Genomic DNA, 26456 nt, shown 5'->3' with positions numbered 1-26456 from the left:
GGCAAGCCTGTGTGCTGCTGTCCCCCCGGGGTTCCGCCCTCTGTCCCTTTTCTTGTGACAGTGTCTTGGTGAGCTCTGCAAGAGTACGGACTTGTTTGGTTCGCCGCTGCACTCCCACCCAGCAGAACGGTGCAGGGCCCACCACAAGCACCTGTGGAATGAATGTATGAATGAATGTATGAATGAACGAGCGGAGTAACTCACCTGTCTTCTCCAAATCGCCACACCCGTGTTCCTTAGTGAGAGCAAGTGACATCCCTCCTGGTTCCCCAGCCGGAAATCTCTGTTGTCAGCTGTGGCTTGTTCTCCCTGCTCCAGCCAGAGCTGATTCTTTCTCAGGTGTGGCATTGTGGGCTTTGGGCCTCTCCCAATAGCCTCTTCACGGGATCCGCTGTCTTCAGCCCCGCCCTGCCTCCTGCGAATGCTCCCTGCTTCGGCCCGGCGGATCCGATCAAGACCATTCACTTCGGATGCTCCGCGGCTGCCCACACCGTCCCAGCCCCTGGGGATGGTGCAAGCCTGGCACAGTTCACTGCCAGGACGTGCCCCCGCCCCCACTTCTCGCCCTCTTTTCCCTTTTATCCGGAAAGCGGTCGCCCTAAAACACCCACAGTGTCTGGCCAGTTGGTGTTCAGTAAATGGTGCCGCTGAACTCGGATGCTGCTGGGAAAGGAGCCAGCTGTGTCCCCAGATCCCTGAGTGGGGGCTGGGTGGGGGAGAGGTGACACGTATTCACCTCTCGTATTCACGAGAGGTGACAACGGAGTCAAGTGTGCAAATGGGGTCTCCTGGCCATTGGGTTAGAGAGGTCTTTGGGCTGTTGGATACCTACAAAGCACCCACCCCTGCTAGCCTGTGGGATCAAGGGCATCCCAGAGGCCTTGGGCCAAAAGATACGACGTGGGCCCCTGACCCAAGGGACCCCAGGAAGCTGGAGGCCTCAGGGCAGAGGCGAGGGAACCAGGCTCCAGCTTCAGAGCAGCGTGGACGCCTGCAAGACTCGCGGGCTGGAGCCCACGTGTTTCTGCAACAGCTCGCCCTGGGGCTTCCTGCCCAGGTGCGGGTGCTTTCCTAGGCAGCAGCTCCTGCCCGCCCCCTCCCGCCTCTCCTCACAGCTGTCTCGGGGCCCTCTAAAAGCAGGGCCCCAGAGTCAGCCCCTGAACCGAAGCCCCGATGGAGCCGGATTCCATGCCGCGGTGCAGCCGGCTCCGAGCAGGCGGCCGAGCACGCCCGCGGGAGGCGCGGGTTGCGGGCAGGTGCCCGGCGCGGCGCGGCGCCCCCCTCTGTTCGGAGACGGGAAGCGAGCGATTCTGCGGCACCAGCCGCTGTGCATCGGAGAGGATTGATTCGTCCTTCTGATGTGCTGTTTCCATAGAAGCAGGGCTTAACCTTTTAAGCGAAGATTATAAAGCTACCTAATTCATTTAAAATTAGGCTTCAAGCATCTCAGTACTTAACGCTCAAGTGTTTCTGTGGGACTTGCCGTAGTCATTGATCTAACCGCCAGACACAGCCTTCCCAGCGTCTGCAGGCTCTCACCCCGGCAGCAATCTAGGATGTTTCTTTATTTTTTTTAAATTAACTTCATCAGGAGACATAACTTCTGTGGGACATCATCAGAGTTTTAATAATACCTTTTAATTAATGAACAGCATTGACTTCTCTCCATAAACACTTAGGCACACAGTCAAGATCCGCACGCACGTTCAATTAAAGTATTTATTGTGTTCTTCCAGAACGGACATAAACAGCATCTTGGGAACTGAGATCACAACACGATGTTATACACCATCTTCACAACTAGGCTCGCATGGAAGTCTTTTTTAAAGAACATAGTAATTTTAAAAAATTAAATATTTACATATTAATAAAACATATATACAGAAGATTGAGACGTTATCCACAGATATGGATTTTTTTTTTTTTTGCTAAGAAAGCCTATAAAAAGGATTTCTGAATAAAGTCTGAACAGTAGTCACTGTAAGTAAACAATTTTAATTTACAAAATATGATTTTACTGTTGCAGTTTGGATATGTATTTCCAATGTGTGAAGCCATTCATTGTTCATAGCTGTGAGATGAACAAGCCTCAAGCCCACCCATCCTCCAAGCCGTGGCCCTGCCTTGGAAGACCCTGCTTCTGAAGCTCCCAGCGAAGCTCTAACAGACCACAGTTGGGAGTTAGTGTTTCTGCCTTTACTGGCAACCTACTCATCCTACTTTAACAGAGTGAAAGGTCACTAATTAATCTTTTCCCTTCCTTTGGGTAATACTTCCTTCTGGGAGTCAGAAGACATATTTTAAAACCCATGCTGCAAAAAAACACAAGAGTCCCTGGCTGCAGGACTTCATCTGACCACTGGATAAAACAAAGAGACTGTTTTCAGGAAAGGGATTGTTTACTGGCCAGAAATGGAAAAAGGTTAAGGAAAGGTATGGTGGGAATAATTTCTCCAAACCTTCCTTGTAGCCCCCAAAAGAAGAAAAATAAGACACACAGAGATGAGACATAACTTGTCTACTAGTTAGATGAATTCCACAAAAGGCCAGCTTTTTGTCACAGCACAGGGATGCCTTCTGTCACCTTTGATGACTAGCTGGTCTTTGGTGGAAGAGGGATTTATCCCAGAGCATCCCCTCCTATCTCTAGGTTTAGCGTTTCAGTGTGATGTGACACTGTGATGTGACCACCCTGGACAGGGTAGTCAGGAAACTGGGGTTCTAGGCAGGGCCCAGGCCACTGAGGGATTAACGGGCCCTTGGCAATAGCTTACCCTCATTCATCCCCACCTGCGGAACGAGGGGTGGGACTGAGTAGTCTCTACAGTAACTTTTAGCTCTTAACATTCTATGCTTTGCTAAATCCACGGCTAGGGGAAGGCACTGGAACTGCCAGTAGGCAGGTGTGAACCCTGGGTTTGGTGATTGGCAGTCCAAATTGTTTTCATGCCAATTTCTGGCCTTTGGGTCAAGTGGCAAAGATCCAATGCAATTTGCTTTATACAATAAAGGAAGTCTAAATGCACTGTTTCTAAATAACACAGTATTTTAAATTCACCATCTTATTAGAGAAAGAAATCTGAAGGCAAATATTTCTATAAAACAAATGCCTTCATGGCAAGATACCTTTTAAAAATAAATCCAGATTTTCATATATTCGTTTTATATAAAGCAGAGGGCAAGTATACTGGGAACCAAGTAAATGATATTAAGTACATTTTTAGCTAGTTTCCACATGGTGCCAAAACCCTGGACCACTCAGTTAAAACCATCTGTTTTTTAAAATGGCTGTTAGGTATCATGCAGATGATTGATTGATTTTCTCACCTTTTCATTAGTTATTTTGTCATTGTGTTGATGCAACTTAGGTGAAAAGGCTTTTCTTTCCTAAGGACTCACAGGTCATTTGCACATACTCAGTTACAAATGGCCATTTGGGGGGCACTGATGTCATGAATGCTTTCATCTCATGGGTCAGAGGTATCCTGTCTCCCAAAACAACTTTTTCATCTTTCAAGATGATGAAGGTCTAATTAATTTTGGCCTTCACAACTGCTCTCTCAGCACTGGAAAGAACCATGCTCCTTTATACTGCATCTAAGCAAGTTACATTAAAATAAATATGTTTCAAAGCTCTATATATTCACATTGAGGTTTTGAATGACAACAGGGAAGAGAGAACCACTTCTTTATAGTGGACAATGAACTAACTGAATCATACGCTGGGCTTTTAAAGGGTAAGAAATCAACCCGAAAAATGATTTTAGAAATCTTACACCCAGTCGGAGGCTTGATTATCACACATTACAAAGAAAGTATAGGAGACGATTCAACATGACAGGTAAACTTCACAGAACACCCACACTTTGCAGGAACCTGAAATGCTACGTGGATCTTTTCGGAAATTCAAACGGAAGTTACGTATGCCACTGAACAGTGTCACTAAAATCAAAATCTAGGCAATGAAACCTGGTTCTGTGTCCTCCGTGTTTTCTCTCCTGGTGTCATATATATTACCTACAACAGAGACAAGAAAATGAAGGGGGAGAGCCGCTTCTCTAAGGAAAGTTGTACATGTTTCTGTGACATGGCTGGAGGTGGGTGTTCTGGATGAGCAAAGAATTCACTGGGGAAGTATCTCTTTCAGAGTGAAGCCACTAAGTTTTTAGCCAAGGCTTTAGCAGTCTTCCATGAGCAATTGTAGAAATTTGAAATCTGTAATGATTGTTTCTTTTTTTTTTTTTTTTTTTTTTTTTTTTTTTTTTTTTTTTTTTTTTGTGTGTGTGTGTGTGTGTGTGTGTGTGTGAGACGGAGTTTTGCTCTTGTTACCCAGGCTGGAGTGCAATGGCGCGATCTCGGCTCACCGCAACCTCCGCCTCCTGGGTTCAAGCAATTCTCCTGCCTCAGCCTCCTGAGTAGCTGGGATTACAGGCACGCGCCACCATGCCCAGCTAATTTTTTGTATTTTTTAGTAGAGACGGGGTTTCACCATGTTGACCAGGATGGTCTTGATCTCTTGACCTTGTGATCCACCCGCCTCGGCCTCCCAAAGTGCTGGGATTACAGGCTTGAGCCACCGCGCCCGGCCATGATTGTTTCTTAAGAGAAAACCCATGAATGTGTGTTACTGTTAGAGTATATCCACATATTGTACAGTAATAGAAAATGGCCTAATAAAATATAATTTACCTGCAAAACGAAACATCATACAGCTATTAAAATAATGCATATGAAGATTTGCCATAAAGTGGAAAAATCCTTGTTAAGTTAAAAATAAAAAAAGCTTAGGAAACAAACTTTTACATGTTTGATCTCCGAGTATAAATAAATAAAATGGAGAAACATTTGAGAAAAATCATCCAATAATGGTTGTTTGTGGATGGTAAAAGCAATGTTCCTCCTTACATTTTATTAATTTTTGAAAAGAAAAGCATGTAAAACGTCCATTTATGACAATTGCTAAGTCCAGACGAACACCCTCCATTTCAAATTTGAAAGCCCAATTTTAAATTTTAGAAAGCACTGTTTTGATTTCACTTTCTCTGTAATTTTTTTTAAAAATTTTTTTTATTTTTTAGACAGAGTTTCGCTCTCGTTACCCAGGCTGGAGTGCAATGGCGCGATCTTGGCTCACTGCAACCTCTGCCTCCTGGGTTCAGGCAATTCTCCTGCCTCAGCCTCCCGAGTAGCTGGGATTACAGGCACGTGCCACCATGCCCAGCTAATTTTTTGTATTTTTAGTAGAGACGGGGTTTCACCATGTTGACCAGGATGGTCTCGATCTCTTGACCTCATGATCCACCTGCCTTGGCCTCCCAAAGTGCTGGGATTACAGGCTTGAGCCACCGTGCCCGGCTTGTAATTTTTTTTTTTTAATGCGAATTGTCCCCAGCTCCTGAGTGGCTTTTCTTGAGCCCCAGGCCCTCTCCACACATCTGTGCTGAGGCATTTATGTCATTCTTTCTGTCTCTCACACTAGTCTGAGGGCATCTGTAGGCCAGCACTCAACACAGGGCTCATCCTGGTGGCTGCCCAAAAAGGCTTAGTGAATAGGGTTAAGGGAATATAAAATAGACACAAATATAGATGGTGCATCCATTTGTGTTAAAACCTGACAAACAGAGGTTGCTTAAATGTAATGATCCAGACAAATGTCATCTGACCTTCTGCCTGTAACTCTGCCCTCATCACTTCTGGTTCATAGAGACACTTAAGGATTTACGCCCCGTTCCCTGCCTTCCTCCAAGCACACAAATTTGGAAGGAGGAAAGAAGACCTCACAAAAGTAATAAAAGCATCGTTGAATCCTGAAAAAGAACTAACTGTTGTTAGCTTGGATAAATGGGATGAGAGTCTGTTTCAGAGACCTTGGTCGCTTCTGTGGTTCTGACCAGTGAGGCTCAAGCTCAAGGATGAAGCCACGTGTGTAAGAAAGGTGGCATTCTTAGAGGGCACCTGTTAGCAGCAGCACTGCGTTCAAAGAAGCCAATCAGAATGGGAATTTTGCTTTGGAGGCAATCAAGAGACATGCTAGACTATCCAGATTCTTTAATTTTGTTACTGCAAGGTTCGAGCACCAATATGCAACTTCGTTTCCCCTTTTCTAAATGACAAATGTTTTTATTTATCATGCTGCTTAGTGATTTGTATCAAATATCTATCAATAGTTTAGTGAGAAGACCTGTAGCTGTGTTATACTGTTTTCTTAATCATGACCTCACAGCCTTGGGTAAAGGTTGAGAAAAGGCTGGAAGAAATAAATTTAAGCTGCAGTGAACTGGGCCGACGACAAACATTTAACTGTGAAGACTGAGACAGCAAAAGTGGACTCCTAAGGGGATTGGTACATCTGTTATCTCAGGATCTCTCAGAAACATGCAGAGAAAAGCTGGCTTTGGCTTAGGTATGAGAAAGCTATGTGGTATCATGGCTGGGAGTCGAGGGACCCGGGTTCCGGCCAGGCCATCAACCAGCTGAGACTTTGGGAAAGTCACTTAATGTTTCTGGGCCTCAGGCTTTTTTTCCTGTAAAATAAAAGAACTGGATAAAAAGAAGGGATTGGACTAGGTGATCTCTCACATTCCTTCTCATTCTCGGATTCCTTGACATTTTTTTTTTTCCCTCTGAGCTCAATTTTCTCATCGGAAAGATCTCTACCTCCATCTTCAGATGGGAAAATACAAAGGCATTCTGTATTCACCACTTGGAGGTGAATATAAACTTCAAGGGGAGTGGTTTTCAAATCATAAAAGCCCACTGTGTCACATGACACAGAGAGGACAGGCAGTGCAGATGCCCGGGGCGGAGGAGGGGGATGGCACTCGGGAAGCACAGCTAGAAAGGCATGGTGCTCCCCTGAATGGTGCTCCCCTGAAGGGCCTTTTGAAGGGCAGGTCTACTATGATTAGGATTTCATACATCTGCTGGGAACAGGCCAGGTGATAAGAATGAGACTGATATGAGGGCCCTGATATTCAGAGAATGACAGATTGGGAAGGAACAACAGAGATCACGTATTTCAATTCTCTTAATTCACAAATGTGGAAACACAGCCAAATAAGAAGAGAAATTCCTTTTATGTGGTGGCAATATACGGAAAGAACTTGACGCAAGCAGGTCTTTTTGCCCTATGCAGCGTATTTCATTTATCTGTCCATCGATCTGTTGCTTAGCTACTTGGTGGCAGAGAAAGCAATGTGTTACTTACACAGCTGAAATTTCCTGTTGCTCTGAAGTTCACTAACACATACCCATCCTACACCTGTGAACGTGGCTTTCCTTGCCATTTTGGGATATCTGCTGTCAATGAACACATGGCCTAGTGTAGTTCCTACACAGCCTAGAGACTTCACTAATACTTGCTAAATAAACTTATTATTTATTTATATATTTTTTTGAGATGGAATCTTGCCCTGTCACCCAGGCAGGAGTGCAGTGGTGTGATCTAGGCTCACTGCAACCTCTGCCTCCTGGGTTCAAGTGATTGTCCTGCCTCAGCCTCCTGAGTAGCTGGGATTACAGGCATGCGCCACCACACCTGGCTAATTTTTTGTATTTTTAGTAGAGACGGAGTTTCACTATGTTGGTCAGGCTGGTCTTGAACTCCTGACCTTGTGATCTGCCTGCCTTGGCCTCCCAAAGTGCTAGATTATAGGAGTGGGCCACTGTGCCCGGCCTATTTGCTGAATTTAATTAAAACAGACCACCCCGAATCTAGATGAAAAAACATTTGGCTGAGCTTTTTCAGTAGGAGGGTTTTAGGGGGGTATCTGGGTTTTGTGGACAGAGAATCTTCAGATATCCTTTTGAGGGCAGTCAGTAGAGTCCTGTGACCAATGGAGGGAATAAATTGTTTTCCACAAGGCTCACGGATCAGACACCTACCCCTCTGGCTCTTAGATACAAACCCACACACAGGTAGGAAGCCAGGGTCAGAAGCATTACTTGAGAGTCAGATAATATGAAGCTGGAATTATGTCTATGGCTTAACACAACAGCGGGCAGCAAACGCTTTCATGGAAGGATGTCTTCAGCTGATCGGGTCCTGGTATTAGGAATGTGCCACTCATGCCGGGGGGCTGGCCTTGATCAAATCACTCAAAACACAGTATTCATTGGGTGTCCACTGACTGCTCAAGGCTCTGAGGCCCTTTGGAGGAGGCGGGAGAGGACAGACTAGCCATGAATTTGATCACACAAAATTAGCGGTCCCTGTTTTAAAGTGAAATCTCATTTCATGTTAAAAATATTTTGTAATGTCCAAAGGTTTGGGGAGGCAAAGTGTTGTCATGCTTAGTTCTTAGGATTTGCTCTTCTGAGATTTTTATGAAAATAAGAGTGTGAGAAAAAGGTAGCATTTCATGCTTTTTCTATAGAATGTGAAAAACATCTCTGAGTACGGGGCCTTGAGAAGCTCCAGTGACCAGCGTTTGGGTCCAGCGCAGAAGCACTTTGCTCAAGCCTGTGCACGTCTCATGTGAAAATCATTTTCAATGTGAATATTTTTGTGGGCTGCATTTTCCAGGGGGTGATGAAAATGTAAATGCGTTTTATTTACCTGTTGGTGGGAGAGAAATACCATCCAGTCTTTCATCACCGTCAACGATCTCTGCTGGTTACAAACATAAAACACAAATCTCATTAGTTTCAGGGAGTGCATTCATTTCACTGAAAACAGTGATATACTTTTTAAAACTCCAGTACACATAACAGTTTCGCCATTCTTTTTCCTTTTCAGCTATCATTGGTTCACATTACAGATGTTAACATCATTATCTGAATGAAAGATTTTTTGATGATAGTGATAGAAAATCAACTCTCTTGTATTAACATTTTTGTTTGATCTTATGAACCATATTCTATTGATCACTGATGATTTGTGTATTTTCACTTACTTACAAAGGCTTAAAATCAAACCAGCACGTGGGTGAATTGTTTAAACAGGGTGATCGAGTGAGTTCCTGTTGTAGAATTGCACTTGGCATGGCCAGAATCACTCCTAGGGGGCAGCTTAGGAAATCCTGAGAATGAGCCTTTCTTTGGAAATGACTGGTTCAGATCCTAGAGCTGCCAATCTAACTCTAGCATCGATGTGGTCAGGAAGAAGCATTAGGTGTTGCTTCATCTTCAAAAGATTCTCCATTTCTGCATTTTAAAATGCAAACCTTCGCTCGTCTCTGATAAATGCATCCATCTCCTTGGGAGTTTTCCAAAGGTAGCTCCTTCAGTCACAAAAAAACCCCTTGTGTTAAATGCAAAAAAAAAAAGGTGCTCATGTGACTCCTGATAACGGATGGGCTTGTTAGTTTCCCCTAACATGTGGGAACAGGGGGAAGAAAATCACATTATGGCCCCTGGAATAGTTTTGATGGTGCCCTCCATGTCCCAGGGCCTGTGGTCCCCACAGGAAGACTCCTGCTGACTGCATAATATGTGTGGGCAGCCCTCGGGAGGCTGTGGAATGAGGTCAGCCTCGGCACCACGCTGTAACCCTGAGTCGGGAGAAGGGAAAACTAATACCACATACTTGTTTTTATTGTTGCTGCTTTAAACGTGATCAGGGCTTAGCTCGGGCTGGAAACATTGTAAGCTTACCCCGTCTCCTTCATCCTCCAACGTCTTGTCCTCAGACGGACACTCACTGGCATTAGCGAAAGACCCCTTCCCTGCTGACCTGCTAGATCCACCGCAAAGAGAAATCACCGAGAAGGGACAAAATACGAAAGACCCATCTAGGCTGGAGAAAATTAGCCAGCACTAGAAATGATGTTGCAGATGAGTATTTCATAACATAAAAATATTCTGTCAAACCACAGGAAACGTGGTGTGATTAAACTTTTGGCAACGGGTTTATAGGAAAAATTCAGGACATGCTAAAATGTGAACTGTGCTTGCCTCTGGATGAAAGGCTTTAGGTATTTTAAATTTTGTTCTGTGGCTTTTAGAAACTGCTTTATATATGAAAAATAATGAACATATGTTATGTGTATATTTAGAAGACATGACTTTCTTCTAACTGGTTTGAGTGAGTTGGTAAAGACAGATGGTCTTCAGGGTGCTTCTCTCATTGCCTAGGATTTTAAGAATCCTTCAGTAATGATAACAATGATAATGATAATCTCCACCGTATTAAATGCTTGCTGAGCACTTGACATACAATGTGCCATTGAATCCTTAGGAAACCCTACAAGGTGGGTCTGTTGTTATGCCCATCTTAACAAATGAGGAAAGTGAGACAGAGGTTAGGAAACTCACTCCAGGTAACACAGCTAGTAACTAACAATGCCGAGGACATGAAGTGGATTGATGTCTAATACCTCTTTGTTATGAATAGTCCAAACATAACATACCATATCATACTGTATGCATCATTATGAGCTAATTTCTTTTTTCTTCTTCTTTTTTGTTTTTTTTTTTTTTTTAGATGGAGCCTCACTCTGTCACACAGGGTGGAATGCAATGGCATGGTCTCAGCTCACTGCAACCTCCATCTCCGGGGTTCAAGGGATTTTTCCACCTCAGCCTCCTGAGTAGCTGGGACTAGAGGCGTGCGCCACCATACCCAGCTAATTTTTGTATTTTTGTAGAGATGGTTTTCCCCATGTTGGCCAGGCTGGTCTTGAATTCCTGACCTCCGGTGACCGGCCCACCTCGGCCTCCCAAAGTGCTGGAATTACAGGCGTGAGCCACTGTGCCTGGCCTATGAGTTAATTTCTTAGATCTTCGAGTTCTAGTTCATTTTATATTTTAGCAACTTTCTTTACATGTATAATCACTTTTCATTTAGTTATAACAAGATCAGTTTTGCGTATAAACTGATCTTCCTTTTGTAATTCAGATATCTTCCCTTTGAAAAAACAGGCCTATGACATTATGTGCTTCAGTAAGAACAGAACACATATAACGAAAAAATTATATAGATGATTACATATAAATCAGAGCATGCGAGCTGCATGAAGAGGGGCAGACAGTCAAGGAGGAAGAGCATTGTTGTGTTATTCAAATTTAATTATAACATCTATCTGCAACAACAAGCTCACAATCTTTCTTCCCTGGTGACAATCAAGTTGTTAAATTTGGAAAAGATGGAGCAAGTCCAATAAACATTTAACAGCAGTGACATCTTCACTCTGAGACCTAACACAAATAACATTGTGATTTCAGCTCCGAGAAAATAATCTAATGAAAATGATAAAAATGCGCACCAGGAGAGGAATTGAGGAATCACTGGAGTTCCAGAATAAAAATTCTTCCATGTGATGAGAGTCACACACGAATTGCTATGTGGATTCGTGTAACGGCCTTTCAAATCTGTGTGGGCACTTCTTTTTTTCTTCTCTAGGGGCTGTGCAGGCTTCCCTAAGTGGCAGCCAATTAGCTTGTGGAGTCAGAGTCTCCAACTTATTCCAATAATGGAGCCAGATATGGTAAATAAGGTTTAAGTTGCTCAATATCTATGCGACACTGTTTGTATTACTGTTCAGACTGAAAATCATCAAAACAAAAATCATGACAGCAAGTCACATTATTGATCCAGACCTCTCGGTTCCTACTGGCATCACAGAAGGAAAGACAAGTGGCTCTGGTTTCAATTTGCTGGGGCCCCACTTCTGCGCCCTAGAGGAGGAGGATGTGTAATGGGATTTGACAAAATGGGGAGGCAAACTGCATGTGGCAGGTCCCTGCTGATCAAAATGGGGAGACAAACTGCATGTGGCAGGTCCCTGCTGATGTGCTATCATTTGGGTCTGCATGTCAGGGGCGGTTGTGTCTTACAGCCACCTTCCACTTCTCAGTTGCTAATAGAACCTGCTAGGAACGCAGAAGAGAAGGGCCAAGGTGCCGATCACAAGTATCTGGGCAGATCATCTAGACCAGTGGTCAAAAGTTACAATGTCTGACATCAAATATTCTGAAGTCTAAGGGGCAGAAGCGGTGGTCTTCCACGTGAGTGGAGGCTCCTCCAGGAGGGGAGGGGTGGGGAGCAGGCTACGGCTTGGGTCTCATCCTGTAGAAATGGGCAAGCCTTGGGGGAAAATGGGCACTTGTGATATGAATTATTAATAGAAATGTGACATGGTTAGGGGATGTGTTCCCTGGCCAGTCTGCTTGTGGGAAAGAGAAGAGGGATGTGTGCTGGTGAGCCGGTGGGGAGGAAATAGAGACCGGAACTCATAATAATCAGTCTCAGCATCTGACGATAGAAGGAAAATAGGTGTGTTTATGTCTAAAATATGCAGCATGGGGAAGGCACCAGAACAACATTTAAACTTCTGTTTCTTATTCAGTCACGTGATCCACTGCCAGTAAAGTCTTTCTGGGTCCCTGAGAACAACCTTCTACAGAATTTCCCCACTTTGTTTTTCTTTAAAGAAAGAAGGTCTCACTCTGTCACCCAGACTGCAGCACAGTGACCAATCAGAACTCACTGCAGCCTTAAACTCCTGGGCTCAAGCGATCCTCCCATCTTAGCCTCCCAAGTAGGTGAGACAACAGGTGTGTGCCAACCTGCCTGGTTAACTTTTAAGGTTTTTTTTTTGTGTGTGTGTGGGGTCTCCATCTCCACAAAACATCATTGCCCAGGCTGGTCTCTAACTCCTGGGCTCAAGCAATCCTTCTGCCTCAGCCGCTCAACCATCTTTAATTTTTGAGGAACCTCCATACTGCTTTTCATAATGGCTATGTGAATTTATATGAAATTTAAAAATAGCATCTAGAGATTTGTGGCCTCCTAGAGATAATTATTCTCATTTGATAGGAGAAGGCCAAACCCACAGGGATTCTTCACTAGTAAATTGGCCCCCACTGTCACTTTGGGGAAGCTGAGACTTCAGTGATCAAATCTGAATAGTCAGAATTCAGCTGGTGCTCACTTTTCCTGGAAGAATAATCCCAGAATCTCCAAGTGCAGAATTTTAAACCCACAACCGCCCCCCCCCCCCGCCCGACACACACACCCCCTTAAAATCCCTTTTACTTGATGTTCTGTTTCTGGTAGAAGAATTTCTTTCTTCCCCTTCTTTTTTTCTTTTTTAAATTACCTTAAATAACTCGTACTTTTATAAAGTCATGCAGATCCAAACAAACAAAAATCAATAGGCAAACAGAAGCAAACCACAAAGAGAGATCCAGTTTTCATATATAAGACGCATTAGACCACAAAGGAGATCAGCACTCTTTTTCACTTGTACTACTCAAAGCAAATTGACATAATTTTTACGATTTAGTCTGAAGGTGAGTTTCAAAATTCACTTGAATGAGACTTTGAGAGCAAATCATAGCATATTATACACAGTGTCTCCTTCAGAAGAAAAGACACTGAAATAACCTAGAGTCAAGTATTGTACTTTACAAAGCCTAAGAATTCGTAAGTGCTTCTGCAATTATTTTTTTGCAACTTAGTCATACCTGAGCCTCTTTTTAACCTTCTTCTGGCCAGTTTAATTTGATCCTGTAGAATCTGTACCCAATCTCTTGGGCCAGGAAGCTTATCCACATGGTTAGCTGTACAGTACTTTTCTGTGAAGACTAAAAGAAAATGTAAAATATTGTTAAATACCTTAACAAGGAAAATATGCAGATCTGAAACAGAAATATATTCTAAAAAGAAAACAAAAGTGTACTTCTAAAGGATGTCAGTTCTGCACGATATATGTTCAATATCTGTGTTATATTTTTTTGGCAAAGATGGATTAGCAAGCCCTGGCTACATCCAATGCATTGTGCTTCAAAATGAAACTGGTGATACTCACTAAGTAGTCTGTCTGGAAACTGCTCTTCCTACTGGTGCTGCATCCATGCGTTACGTGTCTTATAGGCAGAGAGAAAAATGCTTCCTAAGGGTCTACTGTTAGACCTTATGACGAGGTCTAACAAATGTACTAAAAGAGTTCACTCTTCTGTTGTCAATTCAAAATTGAATGTGAAATTACACGAAATGACGGTCTTTCTCATGGTGATTTCTACTAACTCAATCAGCCCTCAAATAATAATGCGGTTGGTGTCATGATAAAAGTTCCAATTCTGTCTCAAGTCAATCCCTTGCACATGGCACGAGCTCCCAGGAAAGAACTACCCGATGAAGCCCAAAGGGAACTAAGGAGAAGCCCAGGGCCGGAACCCAGGGAGGCAGCACGATGATTGTGGGTGGGCTGTGCACAGTGTGTGGCCGCATGCGCGGTGCTGGTGTGGACATTTCGGCCTCACACTCACTCCCGGGCACGTTTAAACTCATCTTTTCAGCTTGTTCTTCCTGAGGCCAAGATCTGGTAGGCCATCGCATCACATTGCCTCCTTGGTATTTAAGATACTGATAATTTCAATGTTTTAAAAGGTTTTGCTTAAAAATAATATTGACAGATTCAACTACAGAAAAAGGTAAAATGTCTATTGAATGAAAAATAAGACATTCCATCAGAATGAGAAAAGCTAGTTGTACTAAATGTGACCAAAAAGGTTCACTATCTGCCAGCAGACAAAGCTCATTCAAATAAAAGAGCAGCTTTGAAAGTTCCATGGATAAATAGGCAAAAAAAAAAAAAAAAATTAACAAAAAATATTAGAAAAAAGTTCAAATAATATGTAAACCAAAGAACTGCAAAACACACCTGATACCTACTAAGGTTAGAAAAACGATGTCAGAAAGCTAATACTTGATCCAGATAAAATTGTGCAGACATGGCACATTCAAACATTCCTGTTGGTGCAAATAGGCAAAAACTCTTTTGAGAAATAAGAGTAGTATTTAATGGGAGAGATAAAACTGTTGTAGCTTTGGACTGGTAATCTTCCTCTTGGAAATTTATCCTAGGGAAATCACTTGAAAGAAGAAAAGCAGCTATACATGATCTCTACAGTCAAACGCACAGAAACAATCCACTTCCGCAGGAGGGATGGATGTCACTAGAGTGGCAGACACATTTCAGGGAGCCCAGAGTGAAGCAGGGGGCTCCCCTTCAGGAAGCGACTGCCGAAGTATGAGCTAGTGAAGCATCTAGGGCCTCTCAGAGAACTGGCATTGTTTGGTTAATCACATGATGCGGTAAAAAGAAGACAGGGAAGGTGTGTGAGCTAAGAGGACATCACAGGCTTGCTCTGGAGCATGCTGAGTTTGGGGTGTTTGTGGAGCTGGCAGACAGTCCTGGTTCCAGGACCCCCAGCAGATACCACAATGTGCAGATGTTCAAGTCCCTGATACAAGCCAGGCATGGCGGGTCATGCCTATAATTTCGAAACTTTAGGAGGCTAAGTTGGGAGGGTTGCTTGAGGCCAGGAGTTTGAGACCAGCCTGGGTAACACAGTGAGACCCTGTCTCAATCAATCAATCATCTGAGAGTGACAGTGCAAGCCTGTGGTCCCAGCTACTTAGGAAGCTGAGGCAGGAGGATCGCTTGAGCCTAGGAGTTCGAGGCTGCAGTAAGCTATGATCACACCATGACACTCCAGCCTGGGCAATCAAGTGAGACCTTAAGCAACTTGTTCAATTGTGCCCTGAGATACCGGCATATACAATAGCAGCGGAGGGGCTCCCGGCCTATTTGCATTACTTTTTATTGTTGCATTGAATTTTTTTTCCCGGATATTGTCCATCTACAGCTGGTTGAATCTGCGGATGCAGAACGTACAGCCTCAGTGAGCTCAGGGGTGAGGGGCTCTGCAGGATGGAGGGCGTGGAGGCAGTGTGGGGTCATCTCTGAGAAGAATCAGAGAGGAAGCAGACAATGGACAACCCGCAGACAGGCTATGTGGTAGGGCCACGTGGCGTGGCCACAGTCTATGCAGGCTGTCCCCCTCAGTCCCCTGCAGCTCCTTCAGGACAATGGATGGTAGGGCTGGTCTAGGCTCAGGATTTCGCTGGACAGTTCTGGCAGAAGAACAGCGATAGAGGCCCTTGAGGGTGTGACCTGGCATGAATGAACCCACCTTTCCACTTCTTCCCCTTTCTTTCACCCCCAGATCTTGGAAGGACATGAAAACAGAAAAAGGCTCGTGGGCTTGGAGATGTCTATAGAGATCAGGGAATGCAGATGTCACTGGTTGCCAAGCAGGGGTCGTGGCGCTGGAAGAACTGACCCCTGAGATACCGGAGCATCCTCTAGCAGCTGAGGATGCTCAGGTGTGACCAGTAGTGCGGGGCTGACACGCAGCAGCGGTGAATGGCTAGGCCATTGGTCACGTGGACGGGGACGTGATCAGGATGACAGTGGGGCCGGGGAGCGAGAGGAACATGTAGGGCTACGATAAGAGCTGTAGTGGAAAGGGTCCATCGAAGCCCCACCTGGGGAGAGGGGCAGTGATGGTTAGAAGCAGAATTAATGACTGGGAAGGGAGTCAACCAGGCAGCCCAGTGTCTGATATGCGGGGACCGGGAGAGCAAGTGGGGGAGATGCAGAAGAAGTGCTCTCCCTGGGGGTGGGTGCTTTCAAATCTCTGCCACTAGATTGTAAGTAACTTCAGGGTCTTCATCTCTTTTGTCTCCCTCAAAGCACCTACTATAATGCCTTTTTCTGAAGAAGAACTCAAGCATTTGATAAATAGGGAAACATATTTTCCAGTTTTCTTTCTAATGGAGCAAAAACATTAGCTTACAAATTTAGACTAATTGGGGGGAAAATGGTCTGTCTGAATTAGCAGGAAGTCTTTAATTAATCTATTTAAAGCAGCAAGGTCTTATTGCATTCAAATGCCCACAAGAACATTGACTAATCAGATAATTTCCAAAAGGTTCTTGAAGTCCTATTTTAATAAACAGAACAAAATATTTCTATTTAGCATCCTCTCCATTTATATAAAAATGTGTACTACAAAAATGACTGAATCCACCGTCTCAGCAGGTAAGCATCTCCCCCCTTGTAATATTATATAGTTAATTTCCATAGCAACCCCTCTTTTCTTGGGTTGTGAAAAGCATGTGTCCAAATTAGCACACATTAGAAAGTCATGGTTCCAAATTAGCAAAGTGGATTTAGACTATGCCAAATTGAATGATTCCCATGGGTGTGGACAGACAAATTTAAGATAAGCCAAAGGGGCTCTGCTCCCACGTCATGAAGGGGTTCAGATCAGACCTTTCTAGTCCAACCCTGAGCTCAAATATTCCCTCAGTCACTAAAAGGGCAGCCATGTCTGGTTATTTTTTTTTCCAGCCTCAGCGGAAACAAATTTGGTTGCAATAGAAAAAAGCCAAGAAAATCAATCTCTCCCGGGTTTGTGTCTAAGACCTTTGAAGGTGCAGCAATAGGCTTTTCAAAAAATACCTATTCAAATAAATATTTCCACTGGGCATGTTACTGACACTCTAGTTCATGGATTACATCTAAACTTAAAAGAGACTTTTAACTAGAATTTCCCTACTGAAGACAAAATCCTATTCTCTCCGTTACGATAGCAGATGAGACCTCAAGAAGAAGGCCAAAAGACTGGCATTGCATTGATCTGCAAACAGTCAATACGCTATGTGAATAGAGGTATTGGGGAGACAGAATGCATTTTTGCTACCTGAATCTATAGCTAAAGGTCAAGCTATTATCCTGGTAACCGTTCCATTAGGAGTAATGATGTGAAAAGAGGTATTGCATTAATGCACTGAGTTTTCTACTATGTTAATAGTGGGTCATTAAGAAGCATAGCCGAATCATTTGCATTCACCTACAGAAAGCAATAGGCTCTAAAAAGAAAATTTCCTCCTTTCCTATTTTAATATATGAAGGAGAAGCAAGGGCTAGTTTTAAACGAGCCCAGATAATCTGAAAAGGTGGAATAAGACCAACAATTTAAATAAAGGAGTTAAAGTATCTCTTCTGCTTAACATGAGTCCCAAGGCACAGGGAGTATGTTAAGTCACCAGAGAAATGACAAAGGCTCAATCTGATACGTACATAAATAATGACTTTTCCCAGATGCTGGGCATTCACTTGAACCCTGCCCTTTAATTATATATAAATAATGAATCAGCTGCTGGTGGCTGGGCAGACCCTTCCTTCAGAATGCTGCTCTTCGTGTAATCATCAAGTGAACGCGGAATTGCGTGGCGTGTCTGACATGCTGAATGTGCCACTCTGTGAACAGGGCGGGCTGGCCAGGTTCCCCAAACGGCGATCTATGTGCATTGTGGTTCTCCTGAGGGACTTTAAATTTGGGTTTTTCTGACCGGCTGTGCTGGAAAAAGCAGAATATGGCATGGACTTTGAAAGGAAGTCACCGTGTCTAGCAGACACTTTCAGAAGCAGGGGTAGGTTGGGAGAGCTTTCATTTCACAGCGAAATCCTCTAAGAACCTGGCTAGCAGTCACAGCCCAGCTTCAGATTTGACGACTTAGTTTTAACTTGTGGTCAAATCAAGGTTTATGGCTGGGCACGGTGGCTCATGCTTGTAATCCCAGCATGGGGAGGCTGAGGTGGCTGGATCATGAGGTCAGGAGATTGAGACCATCTTGGCCAATATGGATAAACCCTGTCTCTACTAAAACACAAAAATTAGCTGGGCATGGTGCACCTGTAGTACCAGTTACTCGGGAGGCTGAGGCAGGAGAATTGCTTGAACTCAGGGGGTGGAGGTTGCAGTGAGCCGAGATCGTGCCACTGCACTCCAGCCTGGTGACAGAGCGAGACTCCATCTCAAAACAAACAAACAAACACACAAAAAAACCCAATACAACACAACACAACAAACAAAACAAAACAAAGCAATCAAGGTTTACATTGTGCAAGGAAATCAAGGTTTGCAGCACGCAGAACTGAAAACTGGGTCTTCATTAGATCTGCCAAACTCCTAAATCTCGCCAGGGGTGAGGGACAACAGTCTCTGCTGTCAGGTCCCAGGGGACAAGCAAAGGGACCCAACTGGGGGCCACTTGCAGCCAGGGATGTGCAGAGGGAGAGGGAGTTGTGGGAGCAGCCCACCCACATATCTGAGTGAGTGGACCACAACCAGGCTCCCTCCCACTCTCTTCCTCTTACTGCCTTAGAGCTATCATTTGAGACTCCCCAGTTGGTACACCTCTCATTTAATCTCTCTGTAACCAGTGTGGGTAGGTATTGTGATCCTAAATGACAGATGACAAAATCCGAGTATGGACAGCTTAAATACCTGGCCTGAGACTGCATAGCGAACAGGAGTTATTTTCCACATAAATGAATGACTTTTACGGTTGTATTTGAGCACACAGTGATTGTAAAAGAAAAATGGTTGAATTGTAAACATAAGCAAATCCACAGCTAAGTGCATCCTCCCATGGTAAACTTGAGAATGCTGGGTGTTACTTTCAACCTCACAAAACAGAAGCATGGTGGCCAACCAGGGAGAGGAACAGGGCAGGGGCTGGCGGATCACCTGTCCCCAGGAGGCCAGGTGAGTACAAGGCAGGGAAGCTGTGGCTGGACACCGGGCCGTGGGGAGGATGGATACACAGATATTTCTTGAACTCTGAAATTTGATAACTGTGCCTCAAATTTTATCTGGATCTAACAGAGTATATATTTTCTTTGATAATATTTAGCGCATCATTCTCCATCTTCAAGGAGAAAGTGGAAACATTTAAATTGTAGGCTTGATAACCATCAATTGTATTAAGAGGGAGTTGTTTTTGCTCTTGTTGCCCAGGCCAGAGTGCAATAGCATGATCTCGGCTCACTGCAACCTCTGCCTCCTGGTTTAAGTCATTCTCCTGCCTCAGCTTCCCAAGTAGCTGGGATTACAGGCATGTGCCACCACACCCAGCTAACTCTGTATTTTTTATAGAGACAGCGTTTCTGCATGTTGGTCAGGCTGGTCTCAAACTCCCAACCTCAGGTGATTCGCCCACCTCGGTCTCCCAAAGTGCTGGGATTACAGGTGTGAGCCACCATGCCCGGGTCCATCTATTGTATTAAAATAACAGCAACTGTGACGCGTAAAAGACTACGAGAGGGTGCGAAAGGGCTAGATTCAAGGCTGGCTGTACAGGCAGCGCCTGATGGTCCTCCACATCTCGGTGCAATTGTTCTACTCTCAGCATGGGTTCTCAGCATACAGGCTCAGAAATCTGATTTTAGCAGACCACCCAGAAAATTCAGACCTAAACCTAAACTTACACATGATAGTTGATTGATACATCAACTAGAATGACAACTAAGTAATATGCAATGCAGGGGTGAAGGATTCTCTTTCCATGTCTGGAACACCTGATGTCATAACCCAGTACTTTACTTGTTGGGGTCAAGTTGCCAGAAAGAGGGACCAAGCAAACAGAGGGCTGACTGGTGAACGTGGAGAAAGATCAGTATGTCCACAGGAAACTGCCTACTTCTCGACCCTGCTGCCCTAATGGGCGGGACTGCTTTGTTCCAGTGCCCTCTAAGCCACAGCTTGGCTGCAGGATGATGCGCCTTTGACCTAAGTGGAGCCAAGCCACAGGTGCGTCAAGTGATGAGCTGGCCTCTCTCCTGTCCTCCTGAGAATGGCAGGCAATGAGGGAACAAGGGGTTTACCAGGAGCTGGCGATGCTAAAATGTCACAGTGTGAGAAGCATGATGCGCCTGCCACGTGCAAACCAGAACAGCAAGCAAAAGGCGGAAGCCAGCCGGCAGGGAGGCGCATGAAGTGGATGCACAGAGAGAAGCAGGGACGGGAGACACAGAGACCAGGCTCATGGAGAGGGACGCAGAGCACAGGCCTGTCAGCAGCCCCGTTCCGGACCACTTCCACCAGGAGCCGCACCAGACATCTTTTTCCTAAGGGAACTGAGTGGCATTTCCTAAGTGGCATTCCACTCTAGAAACCAAAGAGCCTTCTAGAAGACAGCATTTTATACAGGTTGGAGTAAAGCCTGGCTCTTCCCCTATTTTAAAGACGGGTCTCGCTATGTTGCCCAGGCTGGCCTTGGACTCCTGGCCTCAAGGAGTCCTTTCGCCTCAGCCTCCTGAGTAGCTGCGATGCCCAGTAAGCCTGAGTCTTCACGAACCCTCAATGGCATACAGCCCCCGTGTTTGGATGCCCCTTAGCCTCAGCACACTGAGTGGGCACTGTGCACCCACACATCTTAGAGGCACATCACGGGACACACAGCCACAAGTGATCTCTTGAGATGTGATCTATTTTAGCATATGGTTTTTCTCACGTTTTCGTTGATTCTTATTAAGTGCAGTTACGGTGGATGATGCTCTCTGATCCTGTAGACAAACTGAGGGTTATGAATCTGGCACTGAAACCTCACTGTGACCTTACTACAAAAATAAAATGCATTAATTCAAGACATATTTATCCACCATACACAATGTGCCAAGTCTACGCTAGGCATTACTGAACAAATGGTCCCTTGTCCCCAAAAAGCCTGCAGTACAGTGGAGGATAAAGGCAGTAAGAAGTCAAGGACAGCCCAGAGCACACCGTGATCCCAGAAGCCCAGCAGGTACACAGCCAAGGGGCACCGCACCCATTCTCAGGTGAGAAAGTTTTCGGATAAAGTGATGGCTGAGCTGAAACCAAAGAAAAAAGTGGACGTGAGCTGAAGAAAGGAGAAAGAGGGCGGAGAAAGCTCCAGGGAAGAGCATGTGCATTCCAAAGGCATAGCTTGCGACGGTCCTGGCGTGGGTGGGGGAGAGACGGTGTCACGTGAAGCTTGGGTTTCTGCACCTGCAGGGCAAGGGCAAGGAGGTCCCGGGTGTATGTGAGCGCGGAGCTGGGACGAAAGCCTCTGGTGAGGCTCTGAAGAAGAAGGGTCTACTCTCGGGTACAGGGAGGCAACCAGCAAGCTCTGTCAGGGCTCTTAAAAAGAAGGTTTCCTTAGAAAATTCTAAATGCAGCCAGGTATGGTGGCTCACGCCTGTAATTCCAGCACTTTGGGAGGCCAAGATGGGCAGATCACTTGAAGTCAGGAGTTTGAAACCAGCCTGGCCAACGTGGCCAAACCCTGTCTCTACTAAAAATATAAAAATCGGCTGGGCATGGTGGCATGCACCTGTAATCCCAGCTACTTTGGAGGCTGAGGAAGGAGAACTGCTTGAACCTGGGAGGTGGAGGTTGCAGTGAGCCAAGATCGTGCCACTACACTCCAGCCTGGGAGACAGGGCAAGACTCCATCTCAAAAAAAAAAAAAAAAAAAAAAAAAAAAAAAAAAAAAGGAAAATTCTAAATGGTTGGCTTGCACCTGGCAGAGGTTTGGAATCTGAGGTTGTACCACTGCATAAAAGCATTAAGTGAGCAGAATCATTGCTGTTGACACCCCTGGGCTCTGGACAGAGGAAAATGCAGAATAAGTCTGAAAGGATGACCTAAAACCTGGGCCACAACAGACTCTCACAGAAAAAAGAAAGGGAAAACAGGCCTTCTAGAGATGAGCTCATATTTAAAATAAGGAAACATACAATGACCCAGCAAATGCCAGAGGCAGCAGACTCAGAAGCTGCAGGGTGACAAGCCCCTTGCAGATGGCAATGGACAGCAAAGTAAGTGTGCTTAAAATGAGCAAGGAAAAATTTAATGCAGCAGGAGAATAATGGACTGATTTCAAAAAGAACCAAAGAGAACTTAACAGAAATTAGAAATATAGTATCTTGTGTTAGCCTGTCCTCACACTGCTAATAAAGACGTAATTGGGTAATTTATAGAGGAAAGATTTATTTTATAATTTATAACTGACTCACAGTTCCACATGGCTGGGGAGGTCTCACAATCATGGCGGCACGCAAGAGTGCTTGTGCAGGGGAACTCCCATTTATAATACCATCAGATCTCGTGACAATTACTTACTACCACAAGAACAGTATGGGGGAATGACCCTCATGATTCAGTTATTTCTACCTGGCTTGCCCTTGACGCACGGGGATTATAATTCAAGGTGGGATCTGGGTGGGGACACAGTCAAACCATATGAAAGGTAAAAACTCAAAGGACACATTAATCGATAAATTAATATCACTGAGCAGGTCAGGGAGATAGATCTGGAGAATGGAGAATGACCCAGGCTGTAACATAGAGATGAGAGATGGAACTAGAACAGATAAGAGATACAAAGGATAGAAAAAAAAAGTCCAGTAAACATGAATAGATGTTTCAGAGAGAGAGGATTGAAAGAATGAAGGAAAGCAGAGAGGAGATGAAAAGTTTTCAGAATTGGTGAGTCACAGATCCTTGGTCCTAAGAAGCACTACAACCCAGCAGATTAAGAAAAATAAATACATAACTAGACCTGTAGTAAGAAACCAAAGAACACCGAAGGCAAAGAGATCCTACAGGCAACTACAGAAAAAAGACAGATGATCTACAGAAGAACAGCATGATCAGACTCTACAACAATTGAATCTAGAGAACACCGGAATATCTTCGAATAGTGAAGAAACACCATCCTTGATCTAGAACAAATCAACCAACTAAACTCCACATCATTCCACAGTGATGAGGAAAATTTCAGAACAAAGACGAGAAGAATATAGCACACAGACTCATTCAAACAATTACTAAACACTGTGCTTAACCGACTTACGGTAGAGGTTGCAAATATTTTGTGAAAAAACAGACCTTGGCAATGACCTTGAACAGTAGAATATAAATATCTCCCACAAGCTTAGCATTCCAATAATGGAACACTAGGCATAAATGGGTTCCATCTGTTTATGGGTTAGAATAACCCACCTTTTCTTCCCATTTATGGAAGAAGGTGAAGGAAGGGCAAAGGCACATTTTACATGGTGGCAGACAAAAGAGCTTGCACAGGGGAACTTCCATTTACAAAACCATCAGATCTTGTGAGACTTACTTGTTACCCCAAGAACAGTATGGGGGAACTACCCCCCTGATTCAGTCATCTCCTGGCCAGCCTTCCCATTTTTGAGAAGAAGAAAACAACACAGAGGCAAAGAACTAGAGAGGAGAAAGGGAAGGAGGAGAGCAGAGGGCATGACCTGTAAGATCTTAAGAATTATTACAATGCCAGCCGGGCGCGGTGGCTCACGCCTGTAATCCCAGCACTTTGGGAGGCTGAGACGGGTGGATCACGAGGTCAAGAGATCGAGACCATCCTGGTCAACATGGTGAAACCCCGTCTCTACTAAAAATACAAAAAATTAGCTGGGCATGGTGGCACGTGCCTGTAATCCCAGCTACTCAGGAGGCTGAGGCAGGAGAATTGCCTGAACCCAGGAGGCGGAGGCTGCGGTGAGCCGAGATCGCGCCATTGCACTCCAGCCTGGGTAACAAGAGCGAAACTCTGTCTCAAAAAAAAAAAAAAAAAAAAAAGAATTATTACAATGCCAAAGTAATGAAAACGATGACTCAGATAACCGATGAAGGTAGATAAAAGACTAAATGTAAACACTGTGAGAGGAGCTCAGTATATGACAGAGATAGAACTATGAATCAGTAGACTATGGATGCTGTTAAGATGACTGACTATTCACAGTGAAAAACAATTAAATCTCTCCCTCACATTTTAGGTAAAAGTAAATTCCAGGTGGATTAAAGACCTGAATATAAAAAATAAAACTTTGTTAAAAAAAAAAAAAGAGGATACCATTATATGATCCGAGTAGGGAGGTTCTTTTAAAATGGGCACAAAAAGGCAAAAAGCATAAAGAAAATCTGTCTGCCTGTCAAATCTCAACACTGGAAATATAAAAGACATTGTGGGCAACGTTTTCACAACTGGAAAATAAGGAGCGATATTTGCAATGCATATTGTTGACAAAGAAACCCAGGTCAGTAAGAGAAGAACAACCTAGTGAAAAAATAGGAAGAGGGCAGAAATCCACAGAGGAAAAATAACTAAATCATGACAAATGGGAAAGGATGCAGAACTTCCGTCAGTCATCAGAGATTCTACCACTGAGCGTCACTTGAGAACCACCAGACCGGTGGAAATGAAAGCCTGGTAACAAGAGATCTTGGCGAGAATGCCAGAAAGTTGGATTTCTTCTACCTTGCTGGAGGATGCATCAGTTTATCAGTTTCGAGAGCGACCTGACAATCCCCAGTGAAGCCAAAGATGCTGTTCCCTGTTACTTGGCTGTTCCATTGCCTGGTGTGTTCTCCAGAGAAACTCACACATAGGTGCCCAGAAACGCAGAGACGACGGCTGCCTTGGGTGACAGGGGAAGAGAAGAGCCAGCTTCTTCTTATGAGAAGCCTGGAGGAAGAAAGGGCTTTGTCATGCAGTGGCTAGCAGATGAAATGGATAAGCTAGAGTTATAATGTATGGAGAGGGACAAAGCTTTAAAAAGGACAAAGGACATGTGAGATGCAACCAAGTTGCATAATTAGAGCGTGATGCTGCGGATGAAGATCTGTAAGCAGAACACAAAACAACAATAAACAGGATTTACTGGAACACAAGTGGTAAGGTAAGAATGAATGGGCTGGGCGCGGTGGCTCGTGCTTGTAATCCCAGCACTTTGGGAGGTTGAGGTGGGTGAATCACAAGGTCAGGAGTTCGAGACCAGCCTGGCCAACATGGTGAAACCCCGTCTCTACTAAAAATACAAAAATTAGCCGGGCGTGGTGGCTGGCGCCTGTAATCACAGCTACTCGGGAGGCTGAGGTAGGAGAATCGCTGGAACCCGGGAGGCTCGGAGGCTGTAGTGAGCTGAGACGGCACCACTGCACTCCAGCCTGGGCAACAGAGCAAGCCTCTGTCTCCAAAAGAATGGATACTTCAGGTTACTCTGGGGTGGGGAAGAGGGAGAATGGAAGGTAGAGGAACATTTTGATTCTTAAAATAGAGAGGGGGTATGAAGCAAATTATTAATAACAGCTGCTTTAAATCTTAGGGGAAGGTAGAGAAAACACATCTTGGCAAATGTCTTTACCACTTTCAAGATGGAGAGGGACACTGTTATTTCAACTTTTTAACCTGCGGACTACTGCTAATGGGGACAAATGTCATTCTCCAGTCTATGAACAAATCAGAAAATTGCTCCTAGGGCTATGCCACAGAAATGTCAATGCTGACTAGATTTCAATTATACTCCTTACACACACTCTTTTGGGACAAGCACCAAAAGCTATCTTTAAAAGGGAGCTGGGAGAAGACTCAGTAATTTGCCTTCAGGGAAAAACACAGAAGACATCAGTACATCTCATCCTTCAGGTCTCAACTGAGACATGACCTTCCCAGACAAGGCCTGCCTGAGTTTGTTAACCAGTGATTTTAAAAATAACAATGTCCAGTGTTCATCAAGGCTGCAAGCTCAAAGCCAGGGTGGAGATCAAGCCTTCCGTTCGCTGTTGGCATGTAATAGGCAGGTATGAATGTATGGTTCGTGAAAGAAAAAATCCGAGAATGTTTTTTCTCTGGTCTGTTACTTAACTTAAAGGAATTGAAGGAAGTATTTCTTCAGTAAATAGCCAGAGGTCTCAGTGAGCCCTGAAGTTCATTCCAGATTTGGTTTGACAGTAAGAGTTTAGCACAGTTCATCAACTAACGGACCTAAAAATGATACCTTTAAATTTAATAAAGTATTACAGAGAAGGTATTTACTGATGAAATG

The 26456-nt window shown here is 44.4% G+C and overlaps 1 protein-coding gene across 7 annotated transcripts in view; it reads right to left on the bottom strand.

The window, feature by feature from the left end:
• Positions 1-1705: 1705 nt before the first annotated feature.
• The window catches only part of BEND7 (BEN domain containing 7), a 90880-nt gene continuing 66129 nt past the window's right edge, over positions 1706-26456 (bottom strand). For 3 of the 7 annotated variants that reach the window (XM_039478970.2, XM_074405021.1, XM_074405022.1), the window contains 3 exons: positions 13408-13527; positions 8558-8611; positions 1706-4017 (listed from right to left, as the gene is read on the bottom strand). In XM_039478970.2, the coding sequence (XP_039334904.1) occupies positions 3956-4017; positions 8558-8611; positions 13408-13527 (236 nt within the window). In that variant the 3' untranslated portion in view covers positions 1706-3955. Of the gene's footprint in view, positions 6525-8557; positions 8612-13407; positions 13528-26456 lie in introns of all 7 variants that reach the window. The other 4 variants (XM_010341177.3, XM_010341178.3, XM_039478969.2 and 1 more) reach the window with 4 other exon arrangements.

Source organism: Saimiri boliviensis, chromosome 8, assembly GCF_048565385.1.
Source record: "Saimiri boliviensis isolate mSaiBol1 chromosome 8, mSaiBol1.pri, whole genome shotgun sequence".
NCBI classification, from domain to species: Eukaryota; Metazoa; Chordata; class Mammalia; order Primates; family Cebidae; genus Saimiri; species Saimiri boliviensis.
The sequence above is the reverse complement of the archived record's forward strand: the minus strand, read 5'-3'. Positions and strand labels throughout refer to the sequence as shown.